We start from the raw sequence: 22,615 nt of genomic DNA, 5'->3' as shown, positions 1-22,615 counted from the left end.
CATCATACAGTCATCACTCAGTCATCATGCAGTCATCACACAGTCGTCACACAGTCATCGTGTCGTCATCACACAACCGTCACACATTCATCATGTTGTCATCACACAGTCGTCACACAGTCATCGTGTCGTCTTCACACAGCCATCACACAGTCATCACACAACCGTCACACATTCAAACAGCTGTCACGCAGTCATCAAACTGTTGTCACGCAGTCATCAAACAGCTGTCACGCAGTCATCAAACTGTTGTCACGCAGTCATCAAACTGTTGTCACGCAGTCATCAAACAGCTGTCACGCAGTCATCATACAGCTGTCACGGAGTCATCATACAGCTGTCACGCAGTCATCATACAGCTGTCACGGAGTCATCATACAGCTGTCACGCAGTCATCATACAGCTGTCACGGAGTCATCATACAGCTGTCACGCAGTCATCATACAGCTGTCACGGAGTCATCATACAGCTGTCACGGAGTCATCATACAGCTGTCACGCAGTCATCATACAGCTGTCACGGAGTCATCATACAGCTGTCACGCAGTCATCATACAGCTGTCACGCAGTCATCATACAGCTGTCACGGAGTCATCATACAGCTGTCACGCAGTCATCATACAGCTGTCACGGAGTCATCATACAGCTGTCACGCAGTCATCAAACAGCTGTCACGCAGTCATCAAACAGCTGTCACGCAGTCATCATACAGCTGTCACGCAGTCATCATACAGCTGTCACGGAGTCATCATACAGCTGTCACGCAGTCATCAAACAGCTGTCACGCAGTCATCATACAGCTGTCACGGAGTCATCATACAGCTGTCACGCAGTCATCAAACAGCTGTCACGCAGTCATCAAACAGCTGTCACGCAGTCATCAAACAGCTGTCACGCAGTCATCATACAGCTGTCACGCAGTCATCATACAGTTGTCACGCAGTCATCAAACAGCTGTCACGCAGTCATCATACAGTTGTCACGCAGTCATCAAACAGCTGTCACGCAGTCATCAAACAGCTGTCACGCAGTCATCAAACAGCTGTCACGCAGTCATCAAACAGCTGTCACGCAGTCATCAAACAGCTGTCACGCAGTCATCAAACAGCTGTCACGCAGTCATCATACAGTTGTCACGCAGTCATCAAACAGCTGTCACGCAGTCATCAAACAGCTGTCACGCAGTCATCAAACAGCTGTCACGCAGTCATCATACAGTTGTCACGCAGTCATCATACAGTTGTCACGCAGTCATCATACAGTTGTCACGCAGTCATCATACAGCTGTCACGCAGTCATCAAACAGCTGTCACGCAGTCATCAAACAGCTGTCACGCAGTCATCAAACAGCTGTCACGCAGTCATCAAACAGCTGTCACGCAGTCATCAAACAGCTGTCACGCAGTCATCAAACAGCTGTCACGCAGTCATCAAACAGCTGTCACGCAGTCATCAAACAGCTGTCACGCAGTCATCATACAGTTGTCACGCAGTCATCAAACAGCTGTCACGCAGTCATCAAACAGCTGTCACGCAGTCATCAAACAGCTGTCACGCAGTCATCATACAGTTGTCACGCAGTCATCATACAGTTGTCACGCAGTCATCATACAGTTGTCACGCAGTCATCATACAGCTGTCACGCAGTCATCAAACAGCTGTCACGCAGTCATCAAACAGCTGTCACGCAGTCATCATACAGCTGTCACGCAGTCATCAAACAGCTGTCACGCAGTCATCAAACAGCTGTCACGCAGTCATCAAACAGTTGTCACGCAGTCATCAAACAGCTGTCACGCAGTCATCAAACAGTTGTCACGCAGTCATCATACAGCTGTCACGCAGTCATCAAACAGTTGTCACGCAGTCATCAAACAGTTGTCACGCAGTCATCAAACAGTTGTCACGCAGTCATCAAACAGTTGTCACGCAGTCATCAAACAGCTGTCACGCAGTCATCACACAGCTGTCACGCAGTCATCAAACAGTTGTCACGCAGTCATCAAACAGCTGTCACGCAGTCATCAAACAGTTGTCACGCAGTCATCAAACAGCTGTCACGCAGTCATCAAACAGTTGTCACGCAGTCATCAAACAGCTGTCACGCAGTCATCAAACAGTTGTCACGCAGTCATCAAACAGCTGTCACGCAGTCATCAAACAGTTGTCACGCAGTCATCAAACAGCTGTCACGCAGTCATCAAACAGTTGTCACGCAGTCATCAAACAGCTGTCACGCAGTCATCAAACAGCTGTCACGCAGTCATCAAACAGCTGTCACGCAGTCATCAAACAGTTGTCACGCAGTCATCAAACAGCTGTCACGCAGTCATCAAACAGCTGTCACGCAGTCATCAAACAGCTGTCACGCAGTCATCAAACAGCTGTCACGCAGTCATCAAACAGTTGTCACGCAGTCATCAAACAGCTGTCACGCAGTCATCAAACAGTTGTCACGCAGTCATCAAACAGCTGTCACGCAGTCATCAAACAGCTGTCACGCAGTCATCAAACAGCTGTCACGCAGTCATCATACAGCTGTCACGCAGTCATCATACAGCTGTCACGCAGTCATCATACAGCTGTCACGCAGTCATCAAACAGCTGTCACGCAGTCATCAAACAGCTGTCACGCAGTCATCATACAGCTGTCACGCAGTCATCAAACTGTTGTCACGCAGTCATCATACAGCTGTCACGCAGTCATCAAACTTGTCACGCAGTCATCATACAGCTGTCACGCAGTCATCATACAGCTGTCACGCAGTCATCAAACAGCTGTCACGCAGTCATCATACAGCTGTCACGCAGTCATCATACAGCTGTCACGCAGTCATCATACAGCTGTCACGCAGTCATCATACAGTTGTCACGCAGTCATCATACAGCTGTCACGCAGTCATCAAACAGTTGTCACGCAGTCATCATACAGCTGTCACGCAGTCATCAAACAGTTGTCACGCAGTCATCATACAGCTGTCACGCAGTCATCATACAGCTGTCACGCAGTCATCAAACAGTTGTCACGCAGTCATCATACAGCTGTCACGCAGTCATCATACAGTTGTCACGCAGTCATCATACAGCTGTCACGCAGTCATCAAACAGTTGTCACGCAGTCATCATACAGTTGTCACGCAGTCATCATACAGTTGTCACGCAGTCATCATACAGCTGTCACGCAGTCATCATACAGTTGTCACGCAGTCATCATACAGCTGTCACGCAGTCATCATACAGTTGTCACGCAGTCATCATACAGTTGTCACGCAGTCATCATACAGCTGTCACGCAGTCATCAAACAGTTGTCACGCAGTCATCATACAGCTGTCACGCAGTCATCATACAGCTGTCACGCAGTCATACAGCTGTCACGCAGTCATCATACAGCTGTCACGCAGTCATCAAACAGTTGTCACGCAGTCATCATACAGCTGTCACGCAGTCATCATACAGTTGTCACGCAGTCATCAAACAGTTGTCACGCAGTCATCACACAGTTGTCACGCAGTCATCAAACAGTTGTCACGCAGTCATCACTCAGCTGTCACGCAGTCATCATACAGCTGTCACGCAGTCATCAAACAGCTGTCACGCAGTCATCAAACTGTTGTCACGCAGTCATCATACAGCTGTCACGCAGTCATCATACAGCTGTCACGCAGTCATCAAACTGTTGTCACGCAGTCATCATACAGCTGTCACGCAGTCATCATACAGCTGTCACGCAGTCATCAAACTGTTGTCACGCAGTCATCATACAGCTGTCACGCAGTCATCAAACTGTTGTCACGCAGTCATCATACAGCTGTCACGCAGTCATCAAACTGTTGTCACGCAGTCATCAAACAGTTGTCACGCAGTCATCAAACAGTTGTCACGCAGTCATCAAACAGTTGTCACGCAGTCATCATACAGCTGTCACGCAGTCATCAAACTGTTGTCACGCAGTCATCATACAGCTGTCACGCAGTCATCAAACTGTTGTCACGCAGTCATCATACAGCTGTCACGCAGTCATCAAACAGCTGTCACGCAGTCATCATACAGCTGTCACGCAGTCATCAAACTGTTGTCACGCAGTCATCATACAGCTGTCACGCAGTCATCAAACAGCTGTCACGCAGTCATCAAACAGTTGTCACGCAGTCATCAAACTGTTGTCACGCAGTCATCAAACTGTTGTCACGCAGTCATCATACAGCTGTCACGCAGTCATCACACAGTTGTCACGCAGTCATCAAACAGTTGTCACGCAGTCATCAAACAGTTGTCACGCAGTCATCACTCAGCTGTCACGCAGTCATCATACAGCTGTCACGCAGTCATCAAACAGCTGTCACGCAGTCATCAAACAGTTGTCACGCAGTCATCAAACTGTTGTCACGCAGTCATCATACAGCTGTCACGCAGTCATCAAACAGCTGTCACGCAGTCATCAAACAGCTGTCACGCAGTCATCAAACAGTTGTCACGCAGTCATCAAACTGTTGTCACGCAGTCATCATACAGCTGTCACGCAGTCATCAAACAGCTGTCACGCAGTCATCATACAGTTGTCACGCAGTCATCAAACTGTTGTCACGCAGTCATCATACAGCTGTCACGCAGTCATCAAACAGCTGTCACGCAGTCATCAAACAGCTGTCACGCAGTCATCAAACTGTTGTCACGCAGTCATCAAACAGCTGTCACGCAGTCATCAAACAGCTGTCACGCAGTCATCAAACTGTTGTCACGCAGTCATCAAACAGCTGTCACGCAGTCATCAAACAGCTGTCACGCAGTCATCAAACTGTTGTCACGCAGTCATCAAACAGCTGTCACGCAGTCATCAAACAGTTGTCACGCAGTCATCAAACTGTTGTCACGCAGTCATCAAACAGCTGTCACGCAGTCATCAAACAGCTGTCACGCAGTCATCAAACAGCTGTCACGCAGTCATCAAACTGTTGTCACGCAGTCATCATACAGCTGTCACGCAGTCATCAAACTGTTGTCACGCAGTCATCATACAGCTGTCACGCAGTCATCATACAGCTGTCACGCAGTCATCAAACAGTTGTCACGCAGTCATCACTCAGCTGTCACGCAGTCATCATACAGCTGTCACGCAGTCATCAAACAGCTGTCACGCAGTCATCATACAGCTGTCACGCAGTCATCATACAGCTGTCACGCAGTCATCATACAGCTGTCACGCAGTCATCATACAGCTGTCACGCAGTCATCATACAGTTGTCACGCAGTCATCATACAGCTGTCACGCAGTCATCATACAGTTGTCACGCAGTCATCATACAGTTGTCACGCAGTCATCATACAGCTGTCACGCAGTCATCATACAGCTGTCACGCAGTCATCATACAGCTGTCACGCAGTCATCATACAGTTGTCACGCGGTCATCATACAGTTGTCACGCAGTCATCATACAGCTGTCACGCAGTCATCAAACAGTTGTCACGCAGTCATCATACAGCTGTCACGCAGTCATCATACAGCTGTCACGCAGTCATCATACAGCTGTCACGCAGTCATCATACAGTTGTCACGCAGTCATCAAACAGTTGTCACGCAGTCATCAAACAGTTGTCACGCAGTCATCAAACAGCTGTCACGCAGTCATCAAACAGTTGTCACGCAGTCATCACAAAGCTGTCACGCAGTCATCACACAGCTGTCACGTAGTCATCACACAGCTGTCACGCAGTCATCACACAGCTGTCACGCAGTCATCAAACAGTTGTCACGCAGTCATCAAACAGTTGTCACGCAGTCATCAAACAGCTGTCACGCAGTCATCAAACAGTTGTCACGCAGTCATCACAAAGCTGTCACGCAGTCATCACACAGCTGTCACGTAGTCATCAAACAGTTGTCACGCAGTCATCAAACAGCTGTCACGCAGTCATCAAACAGTTGTCACGCAGTCATCAAACAGTTGTCACGCAGTCATCATACAGTTGTCACGCAGTCATCATACAGTTGTCACGCAGTCATCATACAGTTGTCACGCAGTCATCATACAGTTGTCACGCAGTCATCAAACAGTTGTCACGCAGTCATCAAACAGTTGTCACGCAGTCATCAAACAGCTGTCACGCAGTCATCAAACAGCTGTCACGCAGTCATCAAACAGTTGTCACGCAGTCATCAAACAGTTGTCACGCAGTCATCATACAGTTGTCACGCAGTCATCATACAGTTGTCACGCAGTCATCAAACAGTTGTCACGCAGTCATCAAACAGTTGTCACGCAGTCATCAAACAGTTGTCACGCAGTCATCAAACAGTTGTCACGCAGTCATCAAACAGTTGTCACGCAGTCATCAAACAGTTGTCACGCAGTCATCAAACAGTTGTCACGCAGTCATCATACAGTTGTCACGCAGTCATCATACAGTTGTCACGCAGTCATCAAACAGTTGTCACGCAGTCATCACACAGCTGTCACGTAGTCATCACACAGCTGTCACGCAGTCATCACACAGGCATCACGCAGTCATCACACAGCTGTCACGCAGTCATCACACAGGCGTCACGCAGTCGTCACACAGCTGTCACGCAGTCATCACACAGGCATCACGCAGTCATCACACAGCTGTCACGTAGTCATCACACAGGCGTCACGCAGTCATCACACAACCGTCACACATTCATCATGTAGTCATCACACAGTCGTCACGCAGTTTTCATACAGTCATCACTCAGTCGTCACACAGTCATCACTCAGCTGTCATGCAGTCATCATACAGTCATCACACAGTCATCACTGTCCTTGTAAAGTCATCACGCAGTCATCATGTAGTCATCACACAGTCATCACACTCATTCCACAGCTGTCATGCAGTCATTAAACAGCTGTCACGCAGTCATCATACAGTTGTCACGCAGTCATCATACAGCGGTCACGCAGTCATCAAACTGTTGTCACGCAGTCATCATACAGCTGTCACGCAGTCATCAAATAGCTGTCACGCAGTCATCAAACAGCTGTCACGCAGTCATCATACAGCTGTCACGCAGTCATCAAATAGCTGTCACGCAGTCATCATACAGCTGTCACGCAGTCATCAAACAGCTGTCACGCAGTCATCAAACAGCTGTCACGCAGTCATCAAACAGTTGTCACGCAGTCATCAAACAGTTGTCACGCAGTCATCAAACAGCTGTCACGCAGTCATCAAACAGTTGTCACGCAGTCATCATACAGCTGTCACGCAGTCATCATACAGTTGTCACGCAGTCATCACACAGCTGTCACGTAGTCATCACACAGCTGTCACGCAGTCATCACACAGCTGTCACGCAGTCATCAAACAGTTGTCACGCAGTCATCAAACAGTTGTCACGCAGTCATCAAACAGCTGTCACGCAGTCATCAAACAGTTGTCACGCAGTCATCACACAGCTGTCACGCAGTCATCGCACAGCTGTCACGCAGTCATCAAACAGCTGTCACTCAGTCATCAAACAGTTGTCACGCAGTCATCAAACAGTTGTCACGCAGTCATCAAACAGCTGTGACGCAGTCATCAAACAGTTGTCACGCAGTCATCAAACAGTTGTCACGCAGTCATCAAACAGCTGTCACGCAGTCATCATACAGCTGTCACGCAGTCATCAAACAGCTGTCACGCAGTCATCACACAGTTGTCACGCAGTCATCAAACAGCTGTCACGCAGTCATCAAACAGCTGTGACGCAGTCATCAAACAGTTGTCACGCAGTCATCAAACAGTTGTCACGCAGTCATCAAACAGCTGTCACGCAGTCATCATACAGCTGTCACGCAGTCATCAAACAGCTGTCACGCAGTCATCACACAGTTGTCACGCAGTCATCAAACAGCTGTCACGCAGTCATCACACAGTTGTCACGCAGTCATCAAACAGTTGTCACGCAGTCATCAAACAGTTGTCACGCAGTCATCAAACAGTTGTCACGCAGTCATCAAACAGCTGTCACGCAGTCATCACACAGCTGTCACGCAGTCATCAAACAGCTGTCACGCAGTCATCAAACAGTTGTCACGCAGTCATCAAACAGCTGTCACGCAGTCATCAAACAGCTGTCACGCAGTCATCAAACAGCTGTCACGCAGTCATCAAACAGTTGTCACGCAGTCATCAAACAGCTGTCACGCAGTCATCAAACAGCTGTCACGCAGTCATCATACAGCTGTCACGCAGTCATCAAACAGTTGTCACGCAGTCATCAAACAGTTGTCACGCAGTCATCACACAGCTGTCACGCAGTCATCACACAGCTGTCACGCAGTCATCAAACAGCTGTCACGCAGTCATCAAACAGTTGTCATGCAGTCATCAAACAGTTGTCACGCAGTCATCAAACAGCTGTCACGCAGTCATCATACAGCTGTCACGCAGTCATCAAACAGTTGTCACGCAGTCATCATACAGCTGTCACGCAGTCATCAAACAGCTGTCACGCAGTCATCAAACAGCTGTCACGCAGTCATCAAACAGTTGTCACGCAGTCATCAAACAGCTGTCACGCAGTCATCAAACAGTTGTCACGCAGTCATCAAACAGCTGTCACGCAGTCATCAAACAGTTGTCACGCAGTCATCAAACAGCTGTCACGCAGTCATCAAACAGCTGTCACGCAGTCATCAAACAGTTGTCACGCAGTCATCAAACAGCTGTCACGCAGTCATCAAACAGTTGTCACGCAGTCATCAAACAGCTGTCACGCAGTCATCAAACAGTTGTCACGCAGTCATCAAACAGCTGTCACGCAGTCATCAAACAGTTGTCACGCAGTCATCAAACAGTTGTCACGCAGTCATCACACAGCTGTCACGCAGTCATCACACAGCTGTCACGTAGTCATCACACAGCTGTCACGCAGTCATCACACAGCTGTCACGCAGTCATCAAACAGTTGTCACGCAGTCATCAAACAGTTGTCACGCAGTCATCAAACAGCTGTCACGCAGTCATCAAACAGTTGTCACGCAGTCATCAAACAGCTGTCACGCAGTCATCAAACAGCTGTCACGCAGTCATCAAACAGCTGTCACGCAGTCATCAAACAGCTGTCACGCAGTCATCAAACAGTTGTCACGCAGTCATCAAACAGCTGTCACGCAGTCATCAAACAGCTGTCACGCAGTCATCAAACAGTTGTCACGCAGTCATCACACAGCTGTCACGCAGTCATCAAACAGCTGTCACGCAGTCATCAAACAGCTGTCACTCAGTCATCAAACAGTTGTCACGCAGTCATCAAACAGTTGTCACGCAGTCATCAAACAGCTGTCACGCAGTCATCACACAGTTGTCACGCAGTCATCAAACAGCTGTCACGCAGTCATCACACAGTTGTCACGCAGTCATCAAACAGTTGTCACGCAGTCATCATACAGTTGTCACGCAGTCATCACACAGTTGTCACGCAGTCATCAAACAGTTGTCACGCAGTCATCAAACAGTTGTCACGCAGTCATCAAACAGCTGTCACGCAGTCATCACACAGTTGTCACGCAGTCATCAAACAGTTGTCACGCAGTCATCAAACAGTTGTCACGCAGTCATCAAACAGTTGTCACGCAGTCATCAAACAGCTGTCACGCAGTCATCACACAGCTGTCACGCAGTCATCAAACAGCTGTCACGCAGTCATCAAACAGTTGTCACGCAGTCATCAAACAGTTGTCACGCAGTCATCACACAGCTGTCACGCAGTCATCAAACAGTTGTCACGCAGTCATCATACAGTTGTCACGCAGTCATCAAACAGTTGTCACGCAGTCATCAAACAGCTGTCACGCAGTCATCAAACAGCTGTCACGCAGTCATCATACAGCTGTCACGCAGTCATCATACAGTTGTCACGCAGTCATCAAACAGCTGTCACGCAGTCATCAAACAGTTGTCACGCAGTCATCACACAGCTGTCACGCAGTCATCAAACAGCTGTCACGCAGTCATCAAACAGTTGTCACGCAGTCATCAAACAGTTGTCACGCAGTCATCATACAGTTGTCACGCAGTCATCAAACAGCTGTCACGCAGTCATCAAACAGTTGTCACGCAGTCATCACACAGCTGTCACGCAGTCATCAAACAGCTGTCACGCAGTCATCATACAGCTGTCACGCAGTCATCATACAGCTGTCACGCAGTCATCATACAGTTGTCACGCAGTCATCATACAGCTGTCACGCAGTCATCATACAGCTGTCACGCAGTCATCATACAGTTGTCACGCAGTCATCAAACAGTTGTCACGCAGTCATCAAACAGTTGTCACGCAGTCATCACACAGCTGTCACGCAGTCATCAAACAGCTGTCACGCAGTCATCAAACAGCTGTCACGCAGTCATCAAACAGTTGTCACGCAGTCATCACACAGCTGTCACGCAGTCATCAAACAGTTGTCACGCAGTCATCAAACAGTTGTCACGCAGTCATCAAACAGTTGTCACGCAGTCATCAAACAGTTGTCACGCAGTCATCAAACAGTTGTCACGCAGTCATCACACAGCTGTCACGCAGTCATCAAACAGCTGTCACGCAGTCATCAAACAGCTGTCACGCAGTCATCAAACAGTTGTCACACAGTCATCACACAGCTGTCACGCAGTCATCACACAGCTGTCACGCAGTCATCAAACAGCTGTCACGCAGTCATCAAACAGCTGTCACGCAGTCATCACGCAGCTGTCACGCAGTCATCACGCAGCTGTCACGCAGTCATCACACAGGCGTCACGCAGTCATCACACAGGCGTCACGCAGTCATCACACAGGCGTCACGCAGTCATCATGCAGCTGTCACGCAGTCATCACACAGGCATCACACAGGCATCACGCAGTCATCATGCAGCTGTCACGCAGTCATCACGCAGGCATCACGCAGTCATCACGCAGCTGTCACGCAGTCATCACGCAGGCATCACGCAGCTGTCAGGCAGTCATCACGCAGCTGTCAGGCATTCATCACGCAGGCGCCACGCAGTCATCACACAGTCGGCTCAGTGTCCAGCGTTGATTCTGAGGAGAACAAAGAACACATTCAGCAATGGTTCCTGAGCACCACGATAACATACAGCTACCCAACACTGCGGTCCAGGAGCCGTATGTGTGTGTGTGTTATGACTTTCAGACTTGCACTTCATTTTTCCCGTAATCCATGCTTGTCATAAACATCATGTATGTGTATGTGTTTACTGTGCAGTGACAACTAAACCTGCTCACATGCATAAGTCTGTTTATGCTGCATTTACACATAACAACGACAAGACACAAATGCCACAAAGTACACATTGTTGGCTGCTGATCATGAATGTGATGATTTGGGGCAGAGGCGTCAGGTGTCCTCAGGAACTGCTGCAACCTGTTACCACACATTACGATTAATGGCACGTGTTGGTGGAGAATTATCAGGAACCATTACGCACGGTCAAGAATAGCGTTGTACACTGTTGCACGCTATCGTGTGAAATAGCACATCATTAAGTTCTGTCATGTTGTGAATGATGCAAATTGTCTCCACACACCCATATTCATTCTGCTGTCAGCTGCTGAACAATTCAGTTTGCTCTTCAAAATCACCTCAGTTGCGACCTCCACGACATGAGGCAAAATGAGGGTGGTGCGTGGTATTTGTGGAAGATTTTTTTGACAGCCAAAAACATGTTCCACGAATAACGCACCAACACGCCCTATTAAGAAACCTATTCAGATGCGTCACATTAATAATGTTAGGAATGTGCCAAGAATAACACAAATATGACATTCGTAACGCGTCCTGCCTATGTGCAAACGCAGCATAACTAGTCTTTTCGAGCAAAGCCCTATTTGATCGATTTTATTGTGATCAACTCAGCAATAAGTTGCAGTATTCAGCTACACGTGGCTTGCGGCATGAATGCTTGCTCCTGATGATGATTAGTACTCTTCAGTGCTTTACGGCCTTCATGGTTACTGGCTTCATTATGTCTGCGCCACCATCTATCTGTTCCAGGACTGTTTAAGTTGGAACGTGCACACAGCTCTGGTGGCAGCACTTTTTCACAGCAGGCTTTGGCCTCCAAACAGCAGCTCTCCACTGGCCAGCAGATGTTTGGGGCCTCAGAGTCCAGGGATGACTTCTTCTCTTTGGGAGGATCGACCTACGTCACTGGCAGCAGCAGGAGCAAAGGGTGGGCCTCACACTCAGAACACTGAGGTCCCTGCACAAATTCAAACAAACAACACTGAATTACAGAGTTACAGCACACTCTATGAAAGAATTAAGATTATTTATTTATTTTTTGTTTGAGCCCTTTGAAACCATTAATGCAGAATGCAACAAATGTGTGCTTCATTATTTCTCTGCTAATGACTGAGTACTTAGTTTTAATGTTTCTACCTTAAAGACTGAGTACTTAGTTTTAATGTTTCTACCTTAAAGACTGAGTGCTTAGTTTTAATGTCTCTCCCTTAAAGACTGAGTACTTAGTTTTAATGTTTCTCCCTTAAAGACTGAGTGCGTCGTTTTAATGTTTCTACCTTAAAGACTGAGTGCGTCGTTTTAATGTTTCTACCTTAAAGACTGAGTGCCTCGTTTTAATGTTTCTACCTTAAAGACTGAGTGCCTCGTTTTAATGTCTCTCCCTTAAAGACTGAGTACTTAGTTTTAATGTTTCTACCTTAAAGACTGAGTGCCTCGTTTTAATGTTTCTACCTTAAAGACTGAGTGCGTCGTTTTAATGTTTCTACCTTAAAGACTGAGTGCCTCGTTTTAATGTTTCTACCTTAAAGACTGAGTGTGTCGTTTTAATGTTTCTACCTTAAAGACTGAGTACTTAGTTTTAATGTTTCTCCCTTAAAGACTGAGTACTTAGTTTTAATGTTTCTCCCTTAAAGACTGAGTGCGTCGTTTTAATGTTTCTACCTTAAAGACTGAGTGCCTCGTTTTAATGTTTCTACCTTAAAGACTGAGTGCCTCGTTTTAATGTTTCTACCTTAAAGACTGAGTGCCTCGTTTTAATGTTTCTCCCTTAAAGACTGAGTGCGTCGTTTAATGTTTCTGCCTTAAAGACTGAGTACTTAGTTTTAATGTTTCTACCTTAAAGACTGAGTGCCTCGTTTTAATGTTTCTACCTTAAAGACTGAGTACTTAGTTTTAATGTTTCTACCTTAAAGACTGAGTGCCTCGTTTTAATGTTTCTACCTTAAAGACTGAGTGTGTCGTTTTAATGTTTCTACCTTAAAGACTGAGTACTTAGTTTTAATGTTTCTCCCTTAAAGACTGAGTGCGTCGTTTAATGTTTCTGCCTTAAAGACTGAGTACTTAGTTTTAATGTTTCTACCTTAAAGACTGAGTGCCTCGTTTTAATGTTTCTACCTTAAAGACTGAGTACTTAGTTTTAATGTTTCTCCCTTAAAGACTGACTGCCTCGTTTTAATGTTTCTCCCTTAAAGACTGAGTGCGTCGTTTAATGTTTCAACCCTAAAAGACTGAGTGCGTCGTTTAATGTTTCTGCCTTAAAGACTGAGTACTTAGTTTTAATGTTTCTACCTTAAAGACTGAGTGCGTCGTTTTAATGTTTCTGCCTTAAAGACTGAGTACTTAGTTTTAATGTTTCTACCTTAAAGACTGAGTGCGTCGTTTTAATGTTTCTACCTTAAAGACTGAGTGCCTCGTTTTAATGTTTCTCCCTTAAAGACTGAGTGCCTCGTTTTAATGTTTCTCCCTTAAAGACTGAGTGCGTCGTTTTAATGTTTCTAACTTAAAGACCGAGTACTTAGTTTTAATGTTTCTCCCTTAAAGACTGAGTGCCTCGTTTTAATGTTTCTCCCTTAAAGACTGAGTGCATCGTTTAATGTTTCTGCCTTAAAGACTGAGTACTTAGTTTTAATGTTTCTCCCTTAAAGACTGAGTGCGTCGTTTTAATGTTTCTCCCTTAAAGACTGAGTACTTAGTTTTAACGTTTCTCCCTTAAAGACTGAGTGTGTCGTTTTAATGTTTCTACCTTAAAGACTGAGTACTTAGTTTTAATGTTTCTCCCTTAAAGACTAAGTGCCTCGTTTTAATGTTTCTCCCTTAAAGACTGAGTGCGTCGTTTAATGTTTCTGCCTTAAAGACTGAGTACTTAGTTTTAATGTTTCTCCCTTAAAGACTGAGTGCGTCGTTTTAATGTTTCTCCCTTAAAGACTGAGTGCGTCGTTTTAATGTTTCTGCCTTAAAGACTGAGTACTTAGTTTTAATGTTTCTCCCTTAAAGACTGAGTGCGTCGTTTTAATGTTTCTCCCTTAACGAGTGAGTGCGTCATTTTAGTGTTTTTCCCTTAAAGACTTAGTGCGTTGTTTTCATGTTTCTCCCTTAAAGACTGAGTGCTTAGTTTTCATGTTTCTCCCTTAAAGATTGAGTGTGTCGTTTTAGTGTTTTTCCGTTAAAAACTGAGTGCTTCGTTTTAATGTTTCTACCTTAAAGACTGAGTGCTTCGTTTTAATGTTTCTACCTTAAAGATTTAGTGCGTCGTTTTAATGTTTTTTCCTTAAAGACTGAGTGCGTCGTTTTAATGTTTCTACCTAAAAGACTGAGTGCTTCGTTTTAATATTACTACCTTAAAGATTTAGTGCGTCGTTTTAATGTTTTTCCCTTAAAGACTGAGTTCGTCGTTTTAATGTTTCTACCTTAAAGACTGAGTGCGTCATTTTAGTGTTTTTCCCTTAAAGACTTATTGCATCGTGTTCATGTTTTTCCCTTAAAGACTGAGTGCTTCGTTTTAATGTTTCTACCTTAAAGACTGAGTGCGTCGTTTTAATGTTTTTCCCTTAAAGACTGAGTGTGTCGATTTAATGTTTGTCCCTTAAAGACTGAGTGCATCTTTTTAATGTTTCTGCCTTAAAGACTGAGTGCATCGTTTTAATGTTTTTCCCTTAATGACTGAGTGCGTCGTTTTAATGTTTCTCCCTTAATGAATGAGTGCGTCGTTTTAGTGGTTTTCCCTTAAAGACTGAGTGTGTCGTTTGAATGTTTCTTCCTTAAAGACTGAGTGCTTCGTTTTAATGTTTCTACCTTAAAGATTGAGTGTGTCCTTTTAGTGTTTTTCCCTTAAAAACTGAGTGTGTCGTTTGAATGTTTCTTCCTTAAAGACTGAGTGCTTCGTTTTAATGTTTCTACCTTAAAGATTTAGTGCATCATTTTAATGTTTTTTCCTTAAAGACTGAGTGCGTCTGTTTAATGTTTCTCCCTTAAAAACTGAGTGCGTCGTTTTAATGTTTCTCCCTTAACGTCTGAGTGCGTTGTTTTAATGTTTCTCCCTTAACGACTGAGTGCGTCATTTTAATGTTTCTCCCTTAACGACTGAGTGTGTCGGTTTAGTGTTTTTCCCTTAAAGACTTAGTGCGTTGTTTTCATGTTTCTCCCTTAAAGACTGAGTGCTTAGTTTTAATGTTTCTACCTTAAAGATTGAGTGTGTCCTTTTAGTGTTTTTCCGTTAAAAACTGAGTGTGTCGTTTTAATGTTTCTACCTTCAAGACTGAGTGCCTCGTTTTAGTGTTTCTCCCTTAAAAACTGAGTGCGTCGTTTTAATGTTTCTACCTTAAAGACTTAGTGCGTCGTTTTAATGTTTTTCCCTTAAAGACTGAGTGCGTTGTATTAATGTTTCTACCTTAAAGACTGAGTGCGTCATTTTAATGTTTTTCCCTTAAATACTGAGTGCGTCTTTTTAATGTTTCTAGCTTAAAGACTGAGTGCGTCCTTTTAGTGTTTCTCCCTTAAAAACTGAGTGTGTCGTTTTAATGTTTCTCCCTTAACGTCTGAGTGCGTCGTTTTAATGTTTCTCCCTTAACGTCTGAGTGCATCGTTTTAATGTTTCTCCCTTAACGACTGAGTGCGTCGTTTTAGTGTTTTTCCCTTAAAAACTTAGTGCGTCGTTTTCATGTTTCTCCCTTAAAGACAGGGTGCTTAGTTTTCATATTTCTCCCTTAAAGATTGAGTGCGTCGTTTTAGCGTTTTTCCGTTACAAACTGAGTGCATCGTTTTAATGTTTCTACCTTAAAGACTGAGTGCTTCGTTTTAATGTTTCTCCCTTAAAGACTGAGTGCGTCGTTTTAATGTTTCTCCCTTAAAGACTAAGTGCCTCGTTTTAATGTTTCTCCCTTAAAGACTGAGTACTTAGTTTTAACGTTTCTTCCTTAAAGACTGAGTGCATCCTTTAATGTTTCTGCCTTAAAGACTGAGTACTTAGTTTTAATGTTTCGCCCTTAAAGACTGAGTGCGTCGTTTTAATGTTTCTCCCTTAAAGACTAAGTGCCTCGTTTTAATGTTTCTCCCTTAAAGACTGAGTACTTAGTTTTAACGTTTCTCCCTTAAAGACTGAGTGCATCGTTTAATGTTTCTGCCTTAAAGACTGAGTACTTAGTTTTAATGTTTCTCCCTTAAAGACTAAGTGCGTCGTTTTAATGTTTCTCCCTTAAAGACTACTTAGTTTTAACGTTTCTCCCTTAAAGACTGAGTGCATCGTTTAATGTTTCTGCCTTAAAGACTGAGTACTTAGTTTTAATGTTTCTCCCTTAAAGACTAAGTGCGTCGTTTTAATGTTTCTCCCTTAAAGACTGAGTACTTAGTTTTAACGTTTCTTCCTTAAAGACTGAGTGCATCGTTTAATGTTTCTGCCTTAAAGACTGAGTACTTAGTTTTAATGTTTCGCCCTTAAAGACTGAGTGCGTCGTTTTAATGTTTCTCCCTTAAAGACTAAGTGCCTCGTTTTAATGTTTCTCCCTTAAAGACTGAGTGCGTCGTTTTAATGTTTCTGCCTTAAAGACTGAGTACTTAGTTTTAATGTTTCTCCCTTAAAGACTGAGTGCGTTGTTTTAATGTTTCTCCCTTAACGAGTGAGTGCGTCATTTTAGTGTTTTTTCCTTAAAGACTTAGTGCGTTGTTTTCATGTTTCTACCTTAAAGACTGAGTGCTTCGTTTTAATGTTTCTACCTTAAAGATTTAGTGCGTCATTTTAATGTTTTTTCCTTAAAGACTGAGTGCGTCGTTTTAATGTTTCTACCTTAAAGACTGAGTGCTTCGTTTTAATATTACTACCTTAAAGATTTAGTGCGTCGTTTTAATGTTTTTCCCTTAAAGACTGAGTTCGTCGTTTTAATGTTTCTACCTTAAAGACTGAGTGCGTCATTTTAGTGTTTTTCCCTTAAAGACTTATTGCATCGTGTTCATGTTTTTCCCTTAAAGACTGAGTGCTTCGTTTTAATGTTTCTACCTTAAAGACTGAGTGCGTCGTTTTAATGTTTTTCCCTTAAAGACTGAGTGCATCTTTTTAATGTTTCTGCCTTAAAGACTGAGTGCATCGTTTTAATGTTTTTCCCTTAACGACTGAGTGCGTTGTTTTAATGTTTCTCCCTTAACGTCTGACTGCGTCGTTTTAATGTTTCTCCCTTAATGAATGAGTGCGTCGTTTTAGTGGTTTTCCTTTAAAGACTGAGTGCTTAGTTTTAATGTTTCTACCTTAAAGATTGAGTGTGTCCTTTTAGTGTTTTTCCCTTAAAAACTGAGTGTGTCGTTTGAATGTTTCTTCCTTAAAGACTGAGTGCTTCGTTTTAATGTTTCTACTTTAAAGATTTAGTGCATCATTTTAATGTTTTTTCCTTAAAGACTGAGTGCGTCTGTTTAATGTTTCTAGCTTAAAGACTGAGTGCGTCATTTTAGTGTCTTTCCCTTAATGACTTAGTGCGTCGTTTTAATGTTTCTCCCTTAACGACTGAGTGTGTCGTTTTAGTGTTTTTCCCTTAAAGACTTAGTGCGTTGTTTTCATGTTTCTCCCTTAAAGACTGAGTGCTTAGTTTTAATGTTTCTACCTTAAAGATTGAGTGTGTCCTTTTAGTGTTTCTCCCTTAAAAACTGAGTGCGTCGTTTTAATGTTTCTACCTTAAAGACTTAGTGCGTCGTTTTAATGTTTTTCCCTTAAAGACTGAGTGCGTCATTTTAATGTTTTTCCCTTAAATACTGAGTGCGTCTTTTTAATGTTTCTAGCTTAAAGACTGAGTGCGTCCTTTTAGTGTTTCTCCCTTAAAAACTGAGTGCGTCGTTTTAATGTTTCTCCCTTAACGTCTGAGTGCGTCATTTTAATGTTTCTCCCTTAACGACTGAGTGCGTCGTTTTAGTGTTTTTCCCTTAAAAACTTAGTGCGTCGTTTTCATGTTTTTCACTTAAAGACTGAGTGCGTCATTTTAGTGTTTTTCCCTTAAAGACTTAGTGCGTTGTTTTCATGTTTCTCCCTTAAAGACAGGGTGCTTAGTTTTCATATTTCTCCCTTAAAGATTGAGTGCGTCGTTTTAGCGTTTTTCCGTTACAAACTGAGTGCATCGTTTTAATGTTTCTACCTTAAAGCCTGAGTGCTTCGTTTTAATGTTTCTACCTTAAAGATTTAGTGCGTCATTTTAATGTTTTTTCCTTAAAGACTGAGTGCGTCGTTTTAGTGTTTCTACCTTAAAGACTGAGTGCTTCGTTTTAGTGTTTTTCCCTTAAAGACTTAGTGCATCGTGTTCATGTTTTTCCCTTAAAGACTGAGTGCTTCGTTTTAATGTTTCTACCTTAAAGACTGAGTGCGTCGTTTTAATGTTTTTCCCTTAAAGACTGAGTGTGTCGATTTAATGTTTCTACCTTAAAGACTGAGTGCATCTTTTTAATGTTTCTACCTTAAAGACTGAGTGCATCGTTTTAATGTTTCTACTTTAAAGACTGAGTGTGTCGTTTTAATGTTTTTCCCTTAAAGACTGAGTGCATCGTTTTAATGTTTCTCCCTTAACGACTGAGTGCGTTGTTTTAATGTTTCTCCCTTAACGTCTGAGTGCGTCGTTTTAATGTTTCTCCCTTAATGAATGAGTGTGTCGTTTTCGTGTTTTTCCCTTAAAGACTGAGTGCATCATTTTAATGTTTCTGCCTTAAAGACTGAGTGCATCGTTTTAATGTTTCTCCCTTAATGAATGAGTGTGTCCTTTTCGTGTTTTTCCCTTAAAAACTGTGTGTCGTTTTCGTGTTTTTCCCTTAAATACTGAGTGCGTCATTTTAATGTTTCTCCCTTAACAACTGAGTGCGACGTTTTAGTGTTTTTCCCTTAAAGACTTAGTGCGTTGTTTTCATGTTTCTCCCTTAAAGACTGAGTGCTTAGTTTTAATGTTTCTACCTTAAAGATTGAGTGTGTCGTTTTAGTGTTTTTCCGTTAAAAACTGAGTGCATCGTTTTAATGTTTCTACCTTCAAGACTGAGTGCCTTGTTTTAGTGTTTCTCCCTTAAAAACTGAGTGCGTCGTTTTAATGTGTCTACCTTAAAGACTTAGTGCGTCGTTTTAATGTTTTTCCCTTAATGACTTAGTGCGTCGTTTTAATGGTTCTCCCTTAACGACTGAGTGCATCATTTTAATGTTTCTCCCTTAATGACTGAGTGCGTCATTTTAATGTTTCTCCCTTAACAACTGAGTGCGACGTTTTAGTGTTTTTCCCTTAAAGACTTAGTGCGTTGTTTTAATGTTACTCCCTTAACTACTGAGTGCTTAGTTTTAATGTTTCTACCTTAAAGATTTAGTGTATCATTTTCGTGTTTTTCCCTTAAAGACTGAGTGCTTCATTTTAATGTTTCTACCTTAAAGACTGAGTGCATCTTTTTAATGTTTCTACCTTAAAGACTGAGTGCGTCGTTTTAATGTTTTTCCCTTAAAGACTGAGTGCGTCGTATTAATATTTCTGCCTTAAAGACTGAGTGCGTCATTTTAATGTTTCTCCCTTAACGACTGAGTGCGTTGTTTTAGTGTTTTTCCCTTAAAGACTTAGTGCGTTGTTTTCATGTTTCTCCCTTAAAGATTGAGTGCTTAGTTTTAATGTTTCTACCTTAAAGATTGAGTGTGTCGTTTTAGTGTTTTTCCGTTAAAAACTGAGTGCATCGTTTTAATGTTTCTACCTTAAAGACTGAGTGCGTCGTTTTAATGTTTCTACCTTCAAGACTGTGTGCCTCGTTTTAGTGTTTCTCCCTTAAAAACTGAGTGCGTCGTTTTAATGTTTCTACCTTAAAGACTTAGTGCGTCATTTTAATGTTTTTCCCTTAAAGACTGAGTGCGTCGTATTAATGTTTCTACCTTAAAGACTGAGTGCGTCGTATTAATGTTTCTACCTTAAAGACTGAGTGCGTCATTTTAATGTTTTTCCCTTAAAGACTGAGTGCGTCATTTTAATGTTTCTGCCTTAAAGACTGAGTGCATCGTTTTAATGTTTCTCCCTTAACGACTGAGTGCGTTGTTTTAATGTTTCTCCCTTAACGACTGAGTGCGTCGTTTTTGTGTTTTTTCCTTTTAAGACTTAGTGCTTCGTTTTAATGTTACTCTCTTAACTACTGAGTGCTTAGTTTTAATGTTTCTACCTTAAAGATTTAGTGTGTCGTTTTCGTGTTTTTCCCTTAAAGACTGAGTGCATCGTTTTAATGTTTCTCCCTTAATGAATGAGTGTGTCGTTTTAATGTTTTTTCCTTAAAGACTGAGTGCATCTTTTTAATGTTTCTACCTTAAAGACTGAGTGCATTTTTTTAATGTTTTTACCTTAAAGACTGAGTGCATCTTTTTAATGTTTCTACCTTAAAGACTGAGTGCGTCGTTTTAATGTTTTTCCCTTAAAGACTGAGTGCCTCGTTTTAGTGTTTCTCCCTTAAAAACTGAGTGCGTCATTTTAATGTTTCTACCTTAAAGACTTAGTGCGTCGTTTTAATGTTTTTCCCTTAAAGACTGAGTGCGTCGTATTAATGTTTCTACCTTAAAGACTGAGTGCGTCGTATTAATGTTTTTCCCTTAACGACTGAGTGCGTTGTTTTAATGTTTCTCCCTTAACGACTGAGTGCGTCGTTTTTGTGTTTTTCCCTTTTAAGACTTAGTGCATCGTTTTAATGTTACTCCCTTAACTACTGAGTGCTTAGTTTTAATGTTTCTACCTTAAAGATTTAGTGTCGTTTTCATGTTTTTCCCCTTAAAGACTGAGTGCGTCTTTTTAATGTTTCTAGCTTAAAAACTGAGTGCGTCCTTTTACTGTTTCTCCCTTAAAAACTGAGTGCGTCGTTTTAATGTTTCTCCCTTAACGACTGAGTGCATCGTTTTAATGTTTCTCCCTTAACGACTGAGTGCGTCGTTTTAGTGTTTATCCCTTAAAAATTTAGTGCGTCGTTTTCATGTTTTTCCCTTAAAGACTGAGTGCGTCATTTTAGTGTTTTTCCCTTAAAGACTTAGTGCGTTGTTTTCATGTTTGTCCCTTAAAGACTGAGTGCTTAGTTTTCATGTTTCTCCCTTAAAGATTGTGTCGTTTTAGTGTTTTTCCGTTAAAAACTGAGTGCATCGTTTTAATGTTTCTACTTTAAAGACTGAGTGCTTCGTTTTAGTGTTTCTACCTTAAAGACTGAGTGCATCGTTTTAATGTTTCTACCTTAAAGACTGAGTGTGTCGTTTTAATGTTTTTCCCTTAAAGGCTGAGTGTGTCATTTGAATGTTTCTGCCTTAAAGACTGAGTGCATCGTTTTAATGTTTCTCCCTTAACGACTGAGTGCGTTGTTTTAATGTTTCTCCCTTAACGTCTGAGTGCGTCGTTTTAATGTTTCTCCCTTAAAGACTGAGTGTGTAGTTTTCGTGTTTTCCCTTAAAAACCGAGTGTGTCGTTTGAATGTTTCTACCTTAAAGACTGAGTGCTTCGTTTTAATGTTTCTACCTTAAAGACTGAGTGCGTCTTTTTAATGTTTCTAGCTTAAAGACTGAGTGCGTCCTTTTAGTGTTTGTGTTGGGTATTTTCTCCTCCAAACATTCTTAAAACCTTGATAAGACAAACAGAGTCAAGAACCACCAGTGAGACAGAAAGTCAAATTTATCATGCGCGGAGTGCAGTCAGGCTGTACACCAAGGCTACACTAAAGTCTGTCCTGCTCTCCCGCTCTTTTTATTAGAGAGGCCCTCATCACATAAAAAAACTTGTCCTAAGGGTGGGGGAAGGATGACGCAAGACAAGTTTCTTCCCGTAACCTAAACACATACGTCAATAAGTGCAGCTGTAAGGAAAAACAGTTTCTTTCTTTTACTCTTATCGTCGAAGGTCAGCACATCTCGTTCGTCTGTTGCAGTTATCAGCTGTTCTGCATCTGCCTGGAACACTAAGCATCACATCACAACAGTCAAAACAACCTTCAGTTCTTTTACTCCCAGTTCAGCCTGACCCCGTCATGCTTCACTCCCAGTCGTTAGTGGCTACAAAAACAAGTTGTATAATAATAATAAGTACATCCAGCTCTTCATTCCCAGTTCAGATTGACCCCAGCATGCTAAAACAAGGTTGAATAACACGTACATTCCCAGGGTTAGGTGCAAAACAGCACAACACCGTTCTCATGAGAAAGAAGACAAAGGTACAAATGTTTAACAGTGATAACATATATACAAAATCTTTAACATTTCCCTCCTGTTATCACTTGTTAAACATATAGTAGGCATCACCCAGCTTAGCACTTCTTTTTGAGATTTTCACTAAGAGGTTCATCATGGTATGTTCTATAGGCTTACACCCCAGAGGTGATGTCATCATTGTCACCATCATCGGTGTCTGGGTCATCATACTTCCATTGGTC

At 42.8% G+C, this 22,615-nt stretch overlaps 1 protein-coding gene across 1 annotated transcript in view; it reads left to right on the top strand.

Annotated features, from left to right (window-relative positions):
• Window positions 1–22,615, top strand: part of trim37 (tripartite motif containing 37) — a 405,219-nt gene that overhangs the window by 311,798 nt on the left and 70,806 nt on the right. The window contains exon 22 of the mRNA XM_034165414.1: window positions 11,996–12,173. Within this exon, the coding sequence (XP_034021305.1) occupies window positions 11,996–12,173 (178 nt within the window). The remainder of the gene's footprint in view (window positions 1–11,995; window positions 12,174–22,615) is intronic.

The sequence above is a fragment of the Thalassophryne amazonica genome, unplaced genomic scaffold (genome assembly GCF_902500255.1).
Source record: "Thalassophryne amazonica unplaced genomic scaffold, fThaAma1.1, whole genome shotgun sequence".
Lineage (NCBI taxonomy): Eukaryota > Metazoa > Chordata > Actinopteri > Batrachoidiformes > Batrachoididae > Thalassophryne > Thalassophryne amazonica.
Note: the sequence above shows the minus strand (reverse complement) of the source record. Positions and strands in the feature narration are given on the sequence as shown.